At 43.9% G+C, this 18,639-nt stretch overlaps 1 protein-coding gene across 1 annotated transcript in view; it reads right to left on the bottom strand.

The window, feature by feature from the left end:
* eys (eyes shut homolog) overlaps positions 1–18,639 on the bottom strand; it is a 59,254-nt gene that overhangs the window by 18,472 nt on the left and 22,143 nt on the right. The window contains exons 2-4 of the mRNA XM_033021881.1: positions 13,108–13,274; positions 10,198–10,342; positions 2,666–2,840 (exon numbers count right to left, since the gene is read on the bottom strand). Of these exons, the coding sequence (XP_032877772.1) occupies positions 2,666–2,840; positions 10,198–10,342; positions 13,108–13,274 (487 nt within the window). The remainder of the gene's footprint in view (positions 1–2,665; positions 2,841–10,197; positions 10,343–13,107; positions 13,275–18,639) is intronic.

Genomic DNA, 18,639 nt, shown 5'->3' on the forward strand with positions numbered 1-18,639 from the left:
GGGTCGAGAGCCTTCTTCAGACTACCAAAGAGTTTGAAGAAGGGTTTTGACCTGAAATCTTTTTCTCCAGAGATGTTGCCTGGCCTGCTGAGTTACTCCGACATTTTGTGTCTACCTCTGGTGTAAACCAGCATCTGCAGTTCCCTCCTACACATTCCATTAACCCCATTGCCTATTTAAGGAAAGCTCATAAGGTGAGTGCAAAATGAAACGCATTTTCAAATCAGCTAAAACGTGCTGTTGTAATCAGGGCACATGGCCAACTTTGTAGGTGGTATGTGATTTGGGCAAATTCAATCCTGAACCAGTTTAAACGTATGCTGTTGATAGTAAAAAACTGCAGATGATAAAAATCTAAGACAAAATCAGTGAAGGCAGGATGAACTCAGCAAGTCCATCAGCATCAGAGTGAAGACAAGACTGTTAAGTCGCAGCGTGGGGAGAGGTGCAGAGAAAAGGAGGGAATGTCGCCCCTCATCCTCCTACCTTCCTTCACAATTTGCAACTCTTCAATCCTCCATTTCTGGCCTTTGTTCCAACCATTTGCCTGTCACAAAAAACCTCTTGCCTGTGTCGGCCTACTACCTGCCCCGCTTTGTTCTGTCACACCTCTCTTCAAGCTTTCTTCCCCCCCCTCCATCCCCACAATCAGTCTGAAGAAAGCGGCCGATTCAGAACTCCAAGCCACTGAAAGTGTTCTTCCGACGCTGGAGTTCCTTCATCCGGTGAGAAGACCTGAAACATCGCGGCGACTGCGGAGGCCTCAATAGGCCCCGACCTCGGGTGAACAAGAGGAAGTGGACTGAACTTTGGTGCCTTCCCTCACTGTGGGAAACGTTGATTCCGCAGTGGGGGGATGTTTTTATGTTTAATGTTAAATTCTATAGTGTTGTGTTTATCTTATTTGTGTGCTGCATGGTAACTCAAATTTCACTGCACCAATTGGTGTATGTGACAATAAATGTCCTTTGTCCTCTGTCCAAGGGTCCCAACCCGAAATGTCACTTGTCCATGTTCTCCAGAGATGCTGCCTTGACCTGCTGACCTGATCCAGCAATTTGTGTCTTTTGTGTAAACCAACATCTTTGTTCTTTGTTTCTGCAGAGGCAATGTATGTGAATGGGTGCAAACTAGAGTTATCCAGGGAGCAATTACTTAACAAAACTGGCAGTTGAGGACAGAAAGCAAAAATGAATCATATTGAAAAACAAAAGTGCAATTATATCCCCTGGAGAAGAAGATAAAAAGGTACAAAATTGTTACCTTTAATCATCAGTTCTTGTAACTGCAATGAACTCAGAGAGAAGATGAGGTCTTCTTATCGAGTCCACATCACAAGATTAGATATTGTTCGGCATCTTCATTGTAGGCAGCGAGATCGGAAGCTGTGCATTGGTTTCCCAGTTGAGGGCATTTCAGCAGGTGTTCCATTGTTTGTGGTTCAATGCCACATTCGCAGGTGACATAATTGGAGTTATATCCCCACTTGTTTAGCGACACCTTGGCTCTGCCAACCCCAGTTCTCAATCGATTGAGGCATTTCCATCTGGCCCAACTTGCGCCTCCACCAGGAGGGAGTTGCTCACTTGCCGTTAGTCCCAGAGTAGTTGAGGGAGGTAGAGCGGATATTCTATCATCCCATATGGAGACTCGTGCTTCACTTGTGGCAATGCCAGCCTCAAGAGGAGTCACACAGTTAAAGAAGATGAGGTGCTGCCCTTCGAACTTATATTGTGCATTTTTGGAACCATGTAGAAGGCTGAAGATAAATGTAGTTGTACTTTCCTGTTTCAATTTGTTTCATTTTTCTTATTTGAGGGCTAATAGAACCAGTACCTCACAGCACCATTGACCATTCCCAGGAGGTTAGTAGTAATCCTAGGCGTCCTAGATTAATACTATCCTCTGGTGGTGTCTGTGTTCAGTTTCCTCCGGTTTCCTCTGTTCTCTCCACCTCCCGCTACCTGCAGCCTAAAATATGCTGGTGCTCTCATTTTCAGAGTTTTAATAAAGATCCCTTCACCCAAAATGTTGACTCTTTAGCTCTCCCCACAAGATGCTGCCTGACCTGCCAAGTACATAGAAACATAGAAACATAGAAATTAGGTGCAGGAGTAGGCCATTCGGCCCTTCGAGCCTGCACCGCCATTCAATATGATCATGGCTGATCATCCAACTCAGTATCCCGTACCTGCCTTCTCTCCATACCCTCTGATCCCCTTAGCCACAAGGGCCACATCTAACTCCCTCTTAAATATAGCCAATGAACTGGCCTCGACTACCCTCTGTGGCAGAGAGTTCCAGAGATTCACCACTCTCTGTGTGAAAAAGTTCTTCTCATCTCGGTTTTAAAGGATTTCCCCCTTATCCTTAAGCTGTGACCCCTTGTCCTGGACTTCCCCAACATCGGGAGCAATCTTCCTGCATCTAGCCTGTCCAACCCCTTAAGAATTTTGTGAGTTTTGTACTCCCGGCATCCCCCGCTTTTGTTAAAAGAACATTGGAATTGAATTAGGTGGAAAACACCACAAACCTGTGCACTGAAGTGGTGACTGTGTAAAACTAGGCACGAGCACAAATAACAGAAAGATCTCCCCGTTGACAGATAAAGAATGGAGGTGTAGTTTATATTTCAAACATGGGTTTGGTATAATTTTATACTTACTAGACAGTTGAAGCCTTTTCCACACATGTACCTCCATTCCCACACTTCATCCGACTACACGAGGAAACTCTGCACTGGCCCACGTTCCGGCCGGCATTAGGATGTCCTTCTGGGCTTCCAGGTTTTCTAAACCTACTATCCTTGCCTGTTCGAACCAGCAATTCATAAATGCAGCCTACAATGAAAAGTGCAAATAAATTAATCAACTTTTGATAATTAAACGCTATGAGCAGTTTTACATAGCAACACAGAAACATATAAAATAGGTGCAGGAGGAGGCCATTCGGCCCTTCGAGCCAGCACTGCCATTCATTGTGATTATGGCTGATCGTCCCCAATCAATAACCCGTGCCTGCCTTCTCCCCATATCCCTTGACTCCACTAGCTCCTAGAGCTCTATCTAACTCTCTCTTAAATCCATCCAGTGACTTGGCCTCCACTGCCCTCTTTACTTGTCGAAGGAACTGCAAATATATTATTTGTGTTTTGCTTGCAGAAGTTATCTTTACAATTGAGAACCTCAAAAGTAGGATCAATCCTATTTATCTTAAGGGTTATATAATCAGAACAATATACAAAAAGTGAAGAAGGGTCCTGCCTTGAAACATCACCTATTCATTCCCTTCACCGGTGCAGCCCGATCCGTTGAGTTCCCCCAGCACTTTGTGTTTTGCTTGCACAAACTTGGAGAGAGGACAAAAGATTCAGCAAAGATCTAAAAGTATTTCCTGAAAGGAAAGGAGGGCAGATAACGGGGAATAACTCCCAGAATGAACCCAGTTAAGAAGCACCTCTTCAGATAAAGGGCAATGGAAGAGATGAGACACAAGTCCACACTCCAGCGCAGTACTGAGGGAGTGCTGCTAGGTCAGAGGTGCCACCTTTCACATAAAGCATTAAATTGAGGTTGAAGGTCTCGGATAAAATTGTCCAAGGGAATATATTGAAGATGACAAACCACCCAGGCCTTATGTCAGATCAGGTCAATACTGACACGAACAATAAGATTTTCATATAAAACAACCTTTCACATATCTGTTAAGAGTTTCGAATAATGTCATTCACATGTAAAATAAAATATGTTACTTGCCCTCCTATTAGACAACCAGATCAGATGAGTATTTCCAGCATTCTCTTTTTTAATTTCAGATTTCCCACAACTGCTGGGTATTGTATCTTATTGTCCAACATAGTTTTTATTTTGCTTCCAACTGGCTTTATTTATCTCCCTTCACTTGCATTTCTTCAGACAGTTCAGCTGAGATTAACAAGCTTTCAACACAGAAATGCTGGATTAACTCAACGGGCCAGGCCGCATCTGTGGAGGGAATGCATGGGTTCCGTTTTGGGTTAGGCCCTTCTTCAGACTGTTTGTAGTACTGGAGAGAAAGCTGGAAAAGAGAGGTGTGTGTGGGGGGAGGGGTGGGGGGGGGGGGGGGGGGTGCAAGACGAAGCCTGGCAAGTGATAGCTGCTCCCCTCAAACATAAATGTCAGCCAAGCTGTTCCAGTAGAAAACTTCCATCTATCCGGCAACAGGGAAACTGCCATGATAAATGCAATCACTTTCATTAAAAGTGGGCCAGAGGGCTGAATTCCAGAGGGGAGAGTGAAAGTGATTGCTCTTGACATTATTTGACTGAATGTGGCATCAGGAAGCCCTGGTAAAACTAATCATCGGACACTGAGGAGAAAACAATCCAATAAACAGAATCATAGAGTGGATGATTGAAGAAGATATGGGTCATTATTTAGGTAATTATGAAAATAATCAAAACAAATCAACATGGTTTAATGAAAGATAAATCATTTTAGAAATTTGCTAGAATTCTTTGAGGATGTGGCAGTCATACTTGAGAATGGAGAATCTGTAGATGTAATGTATTTAGATTTCCAAAAAGGGCCTTGACAAAGAGGCTGTGCACAACTTTAAAAACCTCATGATGTTCGATCCCGACTACGGGCGCTGTCTGTATGGAATTTGTACGTTTTCCCCATGACTGCGTGGGTTTTCTCCGAGATCTTTGGTTTCCCCCCCCACACTCCCTTCCCACACTCCCCCCCCACACTCCAAAGACGTACAGGTATGTAGGTTAATTGGCTTGGTGTATGTGTAAATGTTCCTAATGTGTGTAGGATAGTGTTAATGTGCAGGGACCGAAGGGCCTGTTTCTACGCTGTATCTCTGAACTAAACTAAACAAAACTAAAGCTGAGTTAGCCCTCAGAGGAAGTGTGTTAGCATGGATTGAACAAAACATAAAGTGCTGGAGTAACTCAGTGAGTCAGGCAACATCTCTGGAGGACATGGAGAGGTGACATCTCATGTCTGGACCTTTCTTCAGACTGAAGAAGACTACCAATTCAAAACATCACCTATCCATACTCTCCATAGATGCTGCCTAACCGACTGAGTTACTCCAGCACTTTGGATTTACTCAAGAATAACAGCATCTAGTGTTCTTTGTGTCTCTAACATAGATTTTAAATGGGTTTTCATATGGAAACAGAGAGTTGATAAAAAATAATTCCGGTTGGAAGAGGATATAGTGACTGTGCAGCTGGATATAGGTAGACTGATTGTGTGGGCGAAATGTTGACAAATGGAGTTCAATGTTGGAAAGTGTGAGGTCAGTAAGATGTATCAAAAGGCAGGTTATTATCTAACTGGAGAGTCTGCAAGCGAATGAAGTTCACAGGGATCTATCTTTCTAGTGCATGAATCACAAAATGTCAGCAGGCTTATAGTTAACTAGTTAAGAATAAAATGGCATTTTGACCTTTATTTCATAGAGGTTGCAGTTTAGACATAAGGAAGTTGTGATACAATTGCACAGGCTGTTGGTGAGATCTGGTTTAGTTTAGTTTATTCAGAGGGAGAGTTTCTTAGGAGGGAACATAGTTATAAGGAGGCAGTCATTTTAAACCGAGATGCATGAAGTTCCTTCGTGACGAGGGTGATAAATCACCGCTAGAGTTGCACAGACTGGCTTGTTAGAAGTATTTGAAATGGAGGTAGATACATTTGTGAAAGGTTAAGGATTTGAGGGCTATGGAGAATATGAGCAGAAGGAGTGGAGGCCTAGATTAGATTGACATAGAAACTTACAAAATTCTTAAGGGGTTGGACAGGCTAGATGCAGGAAGATTGTTCCCGATGTTGGGTAAGCCCAGACCAAGGGGTCACAGTTTAAGGATAAGGGGGAAATCTTTTAGGACCGAGATGAGAAAAACATTTTTCACACAGAGAGTGGTGAATCTCTGGAATTCTCTGCCACAGAAGGTAGTTGAGGCCAGTTCGTTGGCTATATTTAAGAGGGAGTTAGATGTGGCCCTTGTGGCTAAAGGGATCAGGGGGTATGGAGAGAAGGCAGGTACAGGATACTGAGTTGGATGATCAGCCATGACCATATTGAATGGCGGTGCAGGCTCGAAGGGATGAATGGCCTACTCCTGCACCTATTTTCTATGTTTCTATGACCATGAGGAGATAGAGTGATGGGGTAGACTTGAGGGGCCGAGTGGCTTACTCCTGCCCCTGTTTTTCATACGCACAAAGGGAGGTGCTTATGGTTGTCATAAGTCAGCCCCCAACGATCCAGAAGATTATTGCAGGAATACCTCGGGTCAACCAAGTTGCGATGTTTGCTGCATGAGCATCTATCCATCCTAAGGATAGCAGTGGGGACATTTAGCTTATGTCACACTCCATTTGTCATTGTTCAGATTGTGAGGAAGTCCATGTGGGCCAGCAGCTGACCTGGGCAACACCTGGACATTTGGTTGATCAATGGCAACTAACATTATTCTTCACAATGACCACCTTCAGCAGGAAAAAGGCTGCCCGCCATTCCTTGATACACATTGGCGTCATCCTGTAATAAACAGATTGGAAGATGCCACTGAACTGAATTTAAGCTGGAAAGATTGCAGAGAAGATTTATGAGAATGTTGCCAGGACTCTAGGTCCTGAGCTATGGGGAGAGATTGTGCAAACTAGGACTTTATTCCTTGGAGGATGAGGGGTGATCTTATAGAGGTGTATACAATCATGAGGGGAATAGATAGAGTGAATGCCGTTTTTTTATCCAGTGTAGTGGAATCAAGAACAAGAGGAGAGGTGAGAGAGGAAGCAGCTAATGGGACGACAGATGGCACAATGGGCTAAGTGTTTGGCTGGCAATCGGAAGGTAGCCGGTTCGAATCCCGCTTGGAGTGCATACTGTCGTTGTGTCCTTGGGCAAGACACTTCACCCACACTTCCCCCACCTTTGCCTGTGTGTGAATGTGTGTGAATGTGTGTGAATGATTGGTGGTGGTCGGAGGGGCCGTAGGCGCAGATTGGCAGCCACGCTTCCGTCAGTCTGCCCCAGGGCAGCTGTGGCTACAGAAGTAGCTTACCACCACCGAGTGTGACTGAGGAGTGAATGAATAATGCGATGTAAAGCGCCTTGAGTATTAGAAAGGCGCTATATAAATCCCATCCATTATTATTATTATTAAAGTGAAGGACAACTTTTTCACTCAGAGGGTGGTGGGAATATGGAATGAGTTGCCAGAGGAGGAAGCTGAGACAGGTACAATAACAATATTCAAAAGACACTTGGATAGGTACATGGGTAGGAAAGGTTTAGAGGGATATGGGCCAAATATGCAGCATGTTGGTCAGCATGGACAAGTTGGGTTGATAGGTTAGTTTCTGTGCAGTAGGACTTTGTGATTCTATGACTATAACTGGACCAGGTTTGGGGATTGCCAGAATGGACCAGAGGCTGGATAGATGGCTGTGTGTATTTCTCCTCCTGAATCCCCAGACACTTTCACCATCAGCAAGGTATAACAGAGTGATGAAAAACATCCTTGGATGAGCACAGCTCTAATGATACTTGAATTGCTTGACACAATCCAGAACAAAGCAGGTCATTTTAATAAGGACCCATCCATCACACTGCTCAGTCTTCGATAGTAAATGCATGAGCAGGAAAGACATGAGCAGCTGATGTATGGAAACACTGCCACCAGCAGGTGCTTTAGTTATAAGGTACACAAAATTGCTGGAGAAACTCAGCGGGTGCAGCAGCATCTATGGAGCGAAGGAAATAGGCGATGTTTCGGGCCGAAACCCTTCTTCAGACAGCTTTAGTTATGTTTAGTTTGGAGATACAGTGTGGAAACAGACCCTTCTGCCCATCGAGTCCATGCCAACTAGCAATCACCCGTACATTAGTTCTATCCTACAAATTTATAGAAGCCTGCACGTCTAACATACAAACCGGCACGTCTTTGAGATGTGGGAGGAAACCGGAGCACCCGGAGAAAACCCACATGGTCACAGGGAGAACGTACAGACTTTGTACAGACAGCACCCATAGTCAGGTTCGAACCTGGGACTCTGGCTCTGTAAGGCAGCAACTCCATCGCTGCGCCATTGTGCTGCCCTAAATGTTAGGGGGTGGTGAGAATGTAGAACTTGGTGCCACAGAGGGTGGTTAGGATGCAAAATACAGATTCATTTACATAGAAACTGGGAAAAGGGAAGAGGAATCAGGGAAAAAGGGGTTAATCTGGCAGAATTAGATGATCATATAGCAGTACAAGATGGGAACAGGCTCTTTGACTCACAATATCTGTGTCAAATATGATGCCAAATTAAACCAATGCCTTTTGCCTGCACTGATCCACATCCCTCCATTCCCTGCAGATCTCTGTCCGATCTAAACGCCTCTTAAACATCATCACCATATCTACTCCCACCACGACTTGTGGCACTGTGTTGCTGGTACCCATGACTCCCGTTGTAAGAAACTTAACATACATGCAGGTTAAGATATATATCTTTTAAATAGCGGACCTCTTATATGCTAATTATCAATTCCCAGTTTTCCAATCTACTTCATCGAGGCTCTTGAAATTTTACTGTTGCTTTTTGCACTACCTGTACTTGTATGATCACACTGGTATGATCTCCCTGGATAACATGTCAAATAATGCTTTTCGGTGTTTACATTTAGGTTTGTTATTGTCATGTGTACCGAGGGACAGATTGTTATCCAATCAGATCAGATAATACTATACAGAAATATAATCATGTCAAGTTCAAAGAGTAAAGAGGAAAATATCGAGTGCAGAATATAATTCCCACGTTTGCAAACTGTATAAAACTTAAACATTTCTGGACAGATATTTTTGAAATAACTTCAGAAGTTATTAATACAAAACTGGACCCAGACACAAAATTAATAATACTTGGAATATCAGAACAAAGCTTAACACTCACAACAAACCAAAGAAACTTCCTCAATTACAGTATAATAACAGGAAAAAAATTAATATTAAAATTTTGGAAAGGCCCTACAACCCCCACAATTAAAATGTGGATTACGGAAATGTCGGAGACCCTATACTTAGAAAGAATTAGACTTGTCTTAATGGACAAACAAGATCTTTTCCATAAAATTTGGGCTCCATTCATTAACTATCTGAAGGGATAGATTGGCACAGCACGAGGACCCAGCTGAAACTTGAACTCAGGAACAGATGAAAAGCTATACTTTATAACCTACGAACCTATCTCCATTGATGTATTACAGGTAACCCATTCCACCTCCCTTGTTTTTCTGTTGTGTTTTTTTTTTTTTTTTTGCTTTCTTTTTTATTTGTAACTTTCTACCCTCTCTTTTTCTCGCTTTCTATAAAAAATAAAAATACTAGAAGCAGAAGTAATTGATAATGGAAAATTTTAATAATGTATGACTGATGTATATGAAAAGTTTTTTTTTACTATAATATGTAACTACATTTTATGATATGTCTACTTCTAATAAATAAATTTAAAACATTTAAAAAAAAAAAAAAAAGAATATAATTCCCAACATTGTAGCGTAGACATGGCCAAACCCCCTCACCATAGACATTGCCAAGACCCCCACCGTAGACATGGCCAAAACCCCACCAATACCAAAACCAGACGTTGCCCGACCTGCTGAGTGTTTTCTAGCACGTTTGTGGTTTTATTTTTTCATAATGATTGTTCTTTGGAATTATTTTTATGATGATAATAATAAAACGAGGGAACCCCGTGGGATAGCTGTATTCTGCAATGCCACTAGCAAACTGCGGATGGCTTGATTGTAACCATGTAAAGCCTTTCCGCTGACTGGTTAGAATGCAACAAAAACCTTTCACTGTACCTCGGTACACGTGACAATAAACTAAAACAGGCTGCCATGAAATACTACTGACAGTAAAGTCAATGTTTCAAATAAAATATTGCAGGTTAGCTTGAAAGAAAGAATCAGCATCAAATAAGCTGGTCACATTTGGCAATGGTGAAAGAGATGAATAATTTCTTAGGTGTTTGAGTGCATTACTTAGAGCGCATCTTTTCTCACTTTTATTGATCAAAAGCATATATTCAATATAAAATCATCTCATGCAAAGAAAAATCAAGCTACAGTGTAAAGACAAAATCTCATTTATGTTCAGATTTCATAAAAACATCTGAAAGTTCGACTGGGAGAGTGAGAAGAGGTTACCTTGGAAACTATCATTGAAATGAGCACCGTTGGGCAGTAGTTCCGGGGTGTACTCGCTGTATCCTCCCACGTAAAACTGGCTGAAAACATTGAGGCCCATCAAAGTCCCGGAGGAAGTGCGAGTTTTATTCATTTGCTTGTCCACCTTAAAGCAAAGAGTTTAAAAAAAATATTTGCATGCAAACCAATTCTCTTTGGAGAAGTTTCACAGCTCTGATTACATTCTGGAAGATAATAAAGCCCACAGTGATGTCACCACTTTTGATCTTATAAGTTCATAAATTCAAGGAGCAGAATTAGATCATTCGGCCCATCAAGTCTACTCCACTATTCAATCATGGCTGATCTATCTTTCCCTCTCAATCCCTTTTCCCCGCTTTCTCGCTATAACCCCTGATACCTTTGCTAATCAAATAATCTGTCAATCTCCGCCATAAAAATATCCATTGACTTAGCCTCCACAGCCGTAAGTGGCAATGAATTACACAGATTCATCACCCTCTGACTAAAGAAATTCCTCCCCATCTCCTTTTTACAGGTACATCCTTTTATTCTGAGTTTGCAAGAGATTAAGTCATTTTCTCTGCATCTTGACACATTCTGGTTTAGACTTTATCATAATTAGAGGATGGAAGCTACTCATTACTTTAAATCACTGAATGTTGGACAGGACACAATGCGAGCATACTCAGAATGCACTGCCTTATTTCTTTATCTGCAACATCCTATGCCCCTGATCCTTGATGGGAATTTACATCGCCACATGGTGATGATGAATATCCCCCTCTACCTAGCAATTACATACTTCTTTCAAGAAGATGGCTCCATCAAGTTCCATTTCCTTCTCTTTCCCCATAGCTGTGGAACTTTCTCCCTCAGTTATATACTGCACTCCAAATTATATTTGCCTTTACTGTCCTGTTAGGTGGAATATTCTATATCATAAAACTCACTGTGAAAAGAGAGTTCTCCTCATCTGTTATATAGTCATAGAGTCATACAGCATGGAAACCTGCTGACCAGCAACCACCCATTACTTCTAATCCTACATGAATCCCATTTTATTTTCTCACATTCCCATCAATTTATGTTCTATGATACCTGGAAATTAAAAAAAAAAAACAGAGAATTTACCACCTACCTACACACAAGCAGCAATTTATCAGCCAATTAATCTACCAACTTGTATGTCTTTGGAATGTGGGACGAAACTGGAGCACGTGGAGGAAACCCACATATTTGTAAAAACACGTGCAAACTCCGAATAGACAGCATCAGAGGTTGGGATCAAACCCAGATTTCTGGATCAACCAGCTCTGCTTTCAAGATGATGAGCTGCTCCCAAGATGAGGTGTTCCATACCAGGACATCCGAGATGTCCTCATTCTGTAGGGAGTGGAGGATCTCTTCTATCACACGTGTCTCCTCTGTATCCCGTAGTGCTGCTCTTCCTCCCTCTCCCCCCAGTCACAACAGGGACAGAGTCCCCCCCACTAGTTCCACTGTTCACTTCCCTGTACCCCTTCTTTATCACCTCTTCCCCAGCCAACCATTATGGGCTCCATACTTCCTTGGTCATCTGTTGGTGGCCCTTATTTGTTCTCGCCTTTTCCTAACTCTAGTGTCCCCCCACCCCCTCTACTTTCAGTCTGAAGAAGGGCTCTGACCCGAAAAGTCCGGCTTCGGGGCTGCGGCGGCGTTCCGGTGGCGGCGACCTGAATTCGGGGCTCAGCCGCGGGCCCAGTGGACGTATTGTCGGGAGCTCGCAGGTCACAGGTCGGTGACCTGTTTTTCCGGAGCTCCCGCAACTACAGCTGCGTCCGCTGGACTGGAGGGCGGCAGCTTCGACAGCTTCAACCACCCCGAGCCGCGGAGCTTGAACTGGCCCTTTCGCGGAGCTCGGTTGAGCCGCGGGACTGACTTACCATCACCCGGCGGGGTTACAACATTGGAGGCCTGGATCGCCTCAGCGCAGAGGGAGAACAAGGAGGGAAGAGACGGAGACTTTAAGACTTTTGCCTCCATCACAGTGAGGAGGTGCCTGGTGAACTCACTGTGGTGGATGTTAATTTGTGTTTATTGTGTGTTTTTGTTATTTATTATTATATGTATGACTGCAGGCAACGAAATTTTGTTCAGACCAAAAGGTCTGAATGACAATAAAGGAATTCAATTCAATTCAATTCAATTCTATCAGTAATAGTAGTAGACACATTTGATAAACAAACATTGGGCGGCACGGTGGTGCAGTGGTAGATTTGCTGCCTTACTGCACCAGAGATCCGGGTTCCGGACTACGGGTGCTGTCTGTATGGAGTTTCTATGTTGCTATGAAACCTGTATGTCTTTGGAATGTGGGAGGAAACTGGAGCTCCCAAGGAAAACCCACGCAGGTCATGGGGAGAATGTAGAAACTCCATACAGACAGCACCCGTAGTCCGGAACCCGGATCTCTGGTGCAGTAAGGCAGCAAATCTACCACTGCACCACCGTGCCGCCCAATGTTTGTTTATCAAATGTGTCTACTACTATTACTGATAGAATTGAATTGAATTGAATTGGTTAATTGGCTAGGTAAAATTGTAAATTGTCCCTACTGTGTGCAGGATAGTGTTAATGTGCAGGGATCGCTGGTCGGCACGGACTTGGCGGACCCAAGGGCTTGCTTCCATACTGCATCTCTAAACCAAACTACTAAACGAAACGAAGCATGTGACTGTTGAAATTATCAACTGGAAGCTTTATCTAAAGCCCAACCTTTGTAATCATTCCACTCTTCTTGGAGTTGGATACTTCTCCAAGTTGGATACTTTCAGAACCCTCCTCTTCAAATTGTATAGGTTCTGAGAGGAAATATTTGAGGATTCCTATGAGATTTTTGCTCTCTCCGCTCCACCACCCCTTACCAACCTTCAGCCATCCTGTTCTGAGGAATCTTCCTAAACGTACAATGTGCATCTCAAGGAGTCGATCCAATGGCTCACTGACTATCGTGGTGGTGCCAGAGCCTAAATTAAAGCTGTAAACTACTGTTCCATTTTGCAGGCCCAGAACAAGAAAATCATCTCCTTTCAACCCTGGGAACAGAAAGAGAAAGTGAAGATGAGTGAGAGATAACAAGACTTAGAGCACCGTTCAGAACACTGCAGATGTGAGGAAGATCACAACATAATTAAAGACCTTTCGGACCCATGTGCCCATGGCACAAATTCAGTACGGTTATTTTTACCACAGCACCACTTATCTGCACTGAACCCTTGATGACCTAAAAACTACTGATTTCTGCCTTAAATAACTCAGAGACTAATAAGGAGTAAAACAGATCAAGAGTTTCCTGTTAAACTGGAATAATAGGCAAGCTCTGAAGGGAAGAAAGGAGACTGCATCAGCTTGTTGGAAATTATGGCATGTTGCATTCTTGTCCAGATGAGTGTGTGGCCTGGCAAGCATGATGTTGATTGTGTGAGTGGTGATAATATCCCTGGTCTGCACTGTTCCGTATTCTAAGTCAATATAGTTATTTATTGCGAAAGTACACTTTCTTCATCAGGTCAATGAATAGAGACTGTAGTTAAAACTGTTATTTGCGGGCAAAGAAGAGCAGTTTAGAAGTTATTTACCTTTGAAGCTTTGCTTTCAACAAGAGCCGTGCCTCACTGCAAACAGAAGACTTTGAAGGCATTTCAAAGGCGTTTGCAACTGTTCTAATATTTGCATCAGTGATTCCTGAGGAAATTAGGTTGGATGAAGGTAGGGTTTGCGAGAAGTGGCTGCCACATTATTCAGCACACTGTTTATTTTCTCTTTTACACTATCAGTTGTACCCATGTTTAGCTTGGTTTCGTTTAGAGAGATAGCATGGAAACTGGCTCTTCGGCCCATCAGGTCCACGCTGACCACTGTTCACCCATCCACACTAGTTCTATGTTGTCCCACCTTCTCATCTGCTCCCCTACACACTAGGGTAAATTTACAGAGGCCCATTAACCTACAAACGCACACGTCTTTGGGATGTGGGAGGAAACCGGAGCACCCAGAGGTAACCCATGCACGTGTAAAGTCCCAAGGTCAGGATCAAACCGGGTCTCTGACGCTGTGAGGCAGCAGCTCTATCAGCTTCGCCGCTGTGACACCCTGTCTAGCATCATCTGATTGGATGCACACAGAACAAAGTGTTTTCACTGCATCTGTCATATGCACGTGTGGCATAATTAACTAATACTATGAGAATCCTCTTATGTAAAGCCCTCGAAACCTGGCATTCAGTGAAGGGAGCTTTCAAACTCAAGTCAGTGTAACTGACTGAGCACTAACTGCTACCCAGCTTCCTGCAGGTGCTTGTGCATTACCTAACGTTCAACGTTTTCTGTTTATGACATGGATCTGGATCAACAAGTACATTGTGATCTACAATCACATATTACAATCACTCCACATAAATCTCTACTCCTACAGCAACATTTCTTCCATTATCATGGATCTATACACTGTAAATGGCTTAATTGTAATCATGCATTGTCTTACCGCTGACTGGACAGCACGCAACAAAAGCTTTTCATTGTACCCCGGTACATGTGACAATAAAATAATAAACTAAACTGAAACTGAATCACCAGCATTTATTGAGCATGATTTTTCACTTAATGAGTCCAAATGAAATCAATCTACAAGTTGCAGTTACTACCTGAACACAGGAGACACAGCAGCCAACCTTTCACAACAAGGTCCCACATGCAGCAAGTTGATAATGGTCAGACCATCTGCCTTAGGAATATCAATCATATCTTTATTGTTACAGAGATACAGTGAAAGCTTCTTCTGCATGCAATCCAGTCAAATCCTATTATACATACGTACATTAGACCATCTTTTAGAACAGCACACAGAGAATCGGGGTGGTCAAATGTAAGGGGAAAATATACAATTCAAGGCAAGACCATTAACAGCATTGATATACAGAGGGATCTTGGGCTCCAAGTCGTTAACTCTCTGAAAGTGTCAACACAAATAGATGGAGTGGTAAAGAAGACGTATGGTATGCTTGCCTTTATTGGTCGAGGCTTTGAGTATGTCATGAAGTTATGATGCAGCTTTATATGACTTTGGTTAGACCGCATTTGGAGTATTGCGCGCATCCCAATACAGTAAGGATTTGGAAGCTTTGGAAAGGGTGCAGAAGAGCTTTTGTAGAATGATGTGTAAGAAGGAACTGCAGATGCTGGTTTAAACAAAAGATAGACACAAAAAGCTGGAGTAACTCAGCGGGACAGGCAGCATCTCTGGAGAGAAGGAATGGGTGACATTTCGGGTCGAAACCCTTCTTCAGACTTGTTAGGGATATGGGAAACGAGAGATATAGACGGTGATGTGGGGAGATTAAGAACCATGAATGAAAGATATGCAAAAAAGTTACGATGATAAAGGAAACGGGCTGTTTGTAGGTGAAAATGAGAAGCCAGTGCGACTTGGGTGAGGGAGGGATAGAGAGAGAGGGAATGCCGGGGCTACCTGAAGTGAGAGAAATCAATATTCATACCACTGGGCTGTAAGCTGCCCAAGCGAAATATGAGATACTGTTCCTCCAATTTGCATTTAGCCTCACACTGACAATGGAGGAGACTGAGGACAGAAAAGTCTGTGTAAGAAAGGGAAGGAGAATTCAAGTGTCCAGCAACCGGGAGATCAGGTAGGTTCACGCGGGCTGAGCGAAGGTGTACCAATGAGGTTGCAGGTTGTGCAAGTGAACCTTTGCCTCACCTGAAAAGACTGTTGGGGTCCCTGGACGGAGTCGAGGGAGGAGGTATAGGGACAGGTGTTGCATCTTCTGCTGTTGCAGGGGAAAGTACCTTGGGAGGTGGTGGTTTGGATGGGAAGGGATGAGTAAACCAGGAAGTTGCTGAGGGAATGGTCTCTGCGGAAGGCGGAAAGAGGTGGAGATGTGAAAATGTGGCTAGTGGTGGGATCCCGTTGGAGGTGGTGGAAATTTCGGAGCATTATGTGGTGTATGTATCGGCTGATGGGGTGGAAGGTAAGGACCAGGGGGACTGTCTCTGTTGTGACTAGGGGGAGGGGAAGCAAGGGTAGCGAGAAGACACCAGTGAGGGCCTCATCTATGACGGGAGACCCTCGTTCCCTAAAGAATGAAGACATCTCGGATGTTCTAGTATGGAACACCTCATCTTGGGCGCAGATGCCGTGTGCGGACGTGGCGTCGAATGACGAGAAGCCGAAGCAAAGAAGTGGAAGCCAAATAACCAAATGGAAACTAAGCCGAAACGCCAAATAACCTAAAGCGTACAAAGCCGAAACGCCAACTAACCGAAAGTGTGGGACACCTAAAAGCAAACTTACCGAAAGCTGCTCTACCGAAACGCCAACTCATCGAAAGACTGCGTCACCTACAAGCCAACTCACCCAATGGCAGCACTGCCAAAAAGTCTAATAACGGACAATGACGTCGTCGGGGGGGCGTGACTTGTCAGCGATTGGTCCAGACCCCCGCGTCCATCGCATCACTGGCCGGTGGAGACGGGAGGGTGGGGGCCATTTTCCCCACACAAGCCATAGGTGACTGGGCACTCTGAACCCGAGCACCAAGTTGTAAGCGGCCAAAGGTGCGCATCCCTCGGGACAGCCCCCACTCTCCCACAGCCACGGCCGCCCCCCCCTCCCCAGACTTGAAGTAGGGGTTGGTCTGGCCTGGTGCGATGCCCTCTGCTCCTTCCACCGCCACTCCATGCAGTTGGCACAGCTACGCTCGATTCAACCCTGATTCTCCTCAGCGTAGCGCTATAAGGTCTGTCACATCCATCAGAGGGGACAACAGGGTCCACGATGTAACGTGTCAAATGCTAGAGAGCAGCCACGCCTCTGCACTGAACTTCCATCCATCTAAGATTTTGATGGATTAGATGATTAGATCAATATCAATCGATCAATATCAGTTTTATTCGTATAGATGGACTAGAATGAGATGATTCTGTGATTTGTGCTCCTGTCCAGGACGGTGTGGGCAAAGGGGCTGTTCCTGTGTTGTACTGTTTTATGTTCTACGTTCTAGCAACTTCTAACTTTTTTGCTGTACCTCAGTGCACGTGACAATAATAAACTAAACTAAAAAACTAAACAGGGACCTGCAACTACTGACTCTGAGACACGACTGGGCCATGTCTGACATCACGATGAAAAAAAGCAAGATCAATACTTTATCTCAAGCTCAAAGCGTGATGAAGGAGGATATGCTTCAAAGTGGAAACGACCAACGCTCCTTGAACTGTGAGCAAGGTAATCAGACAGTACTAGACCCGCATGGCAATATAGAGCCAAGCCACAAGGGCAAATGAAGGCATTTGGCTGCAGCAGCAAATGAACGTACAGCTGCCTGAGAATCTCCAGAGCATCAAGAGCAGGCTTTTTGCGGTGTGCATTGTGGTGCAGTTACCCATGTTATGCATCATGCCAGGTGGTGCGTGTAACTAACAGGTGGGTTGTATGGTGTAAAACATGCTGGCTGGTCGAATGTAACAGGTGGATCATGTTACATTATATCTGTTGGGTTAGTGTCCTTTTTTGAAGTGGTCAGTCATCTTTGCAGTACTCCTGCATATCCTCCTCTTCTTGTTGCATTGGACAGGTCACGCTGTTAGCATGAAGAAACAAAGGACTGCAGATGCTGGTTAATACACAAAACAACACAAAATGCTGGAGTAACTCGGTGGGTCAGGCAGCATCTCTCAAGAACATGGATAGGTGACGTTTCGGGTTGGGACCCTTCTTCAGACTTGGTGGACACCAGAAGCCTGCAGCAGACTCTCTTGTCTGAGCTTCATCACAGGAAGAGATTCCCAGTGTTGAGAGAAGAAAAGATAAAAGAATGTGCTCAAAGCTTCCTGGAAAAATCCAATACCGTTCAGACCAAGGTTCTGCCCTGAAACATAATCTGCTTTTCTCCGAAGAAGCTGCCTTCCCCCCTGAGTTACAACAACATTTTGTGTCTACCTTCGTACAAACCAGCATATGCAGTTCCTCCCTACAAATAATTTTGCAATCCTCCTTTATAAATGTCAGGTCCACAGAAGCCAAGATATGATGATAATTCCATCCAACATTCAGCCTTAATAAAATGGATCGCAGCTTGTTCCATTGCTGCCTCTGACCTGGGCCATGTGACATTGAAGGGCAATTAGACACTCATCACTTGCTAGTGACGTCCAATCCTAAAACATGAATAGGAATACAAAATCGATTGACTACCCCTCTCCACCTCTTATTTTCTTCGCCTTCTTGGTGCCTCAGGTGACAATTTTGTGGTCAAATCTTCCAGAGTTCACACTTACGCTAACACTCAGTAAACAGTTGCCCATCTGAACACCAGCCAATTAAAAACAAAGCAAAGGCAATAACACTTTTCATGAGCGTGAACAGCAGGTGTAGTAGTTTGGA

Source organism: Amblyraja radiata, chromosome 5 (assembly GCF_010909765.2).
Source record: "Amblyraja radiata isolate CabotCenter1 chromosome 5, sAmbRad1.1.pri, whole genome shotgun sequence".
NCBI classification, from domain to species: domain Eukaryota; kingdom Metazoa; phylum Chordata; class Chondrichthyes; order Rajiformes; family Rajidae; genus Amblyraja; species Amblyraja radiata.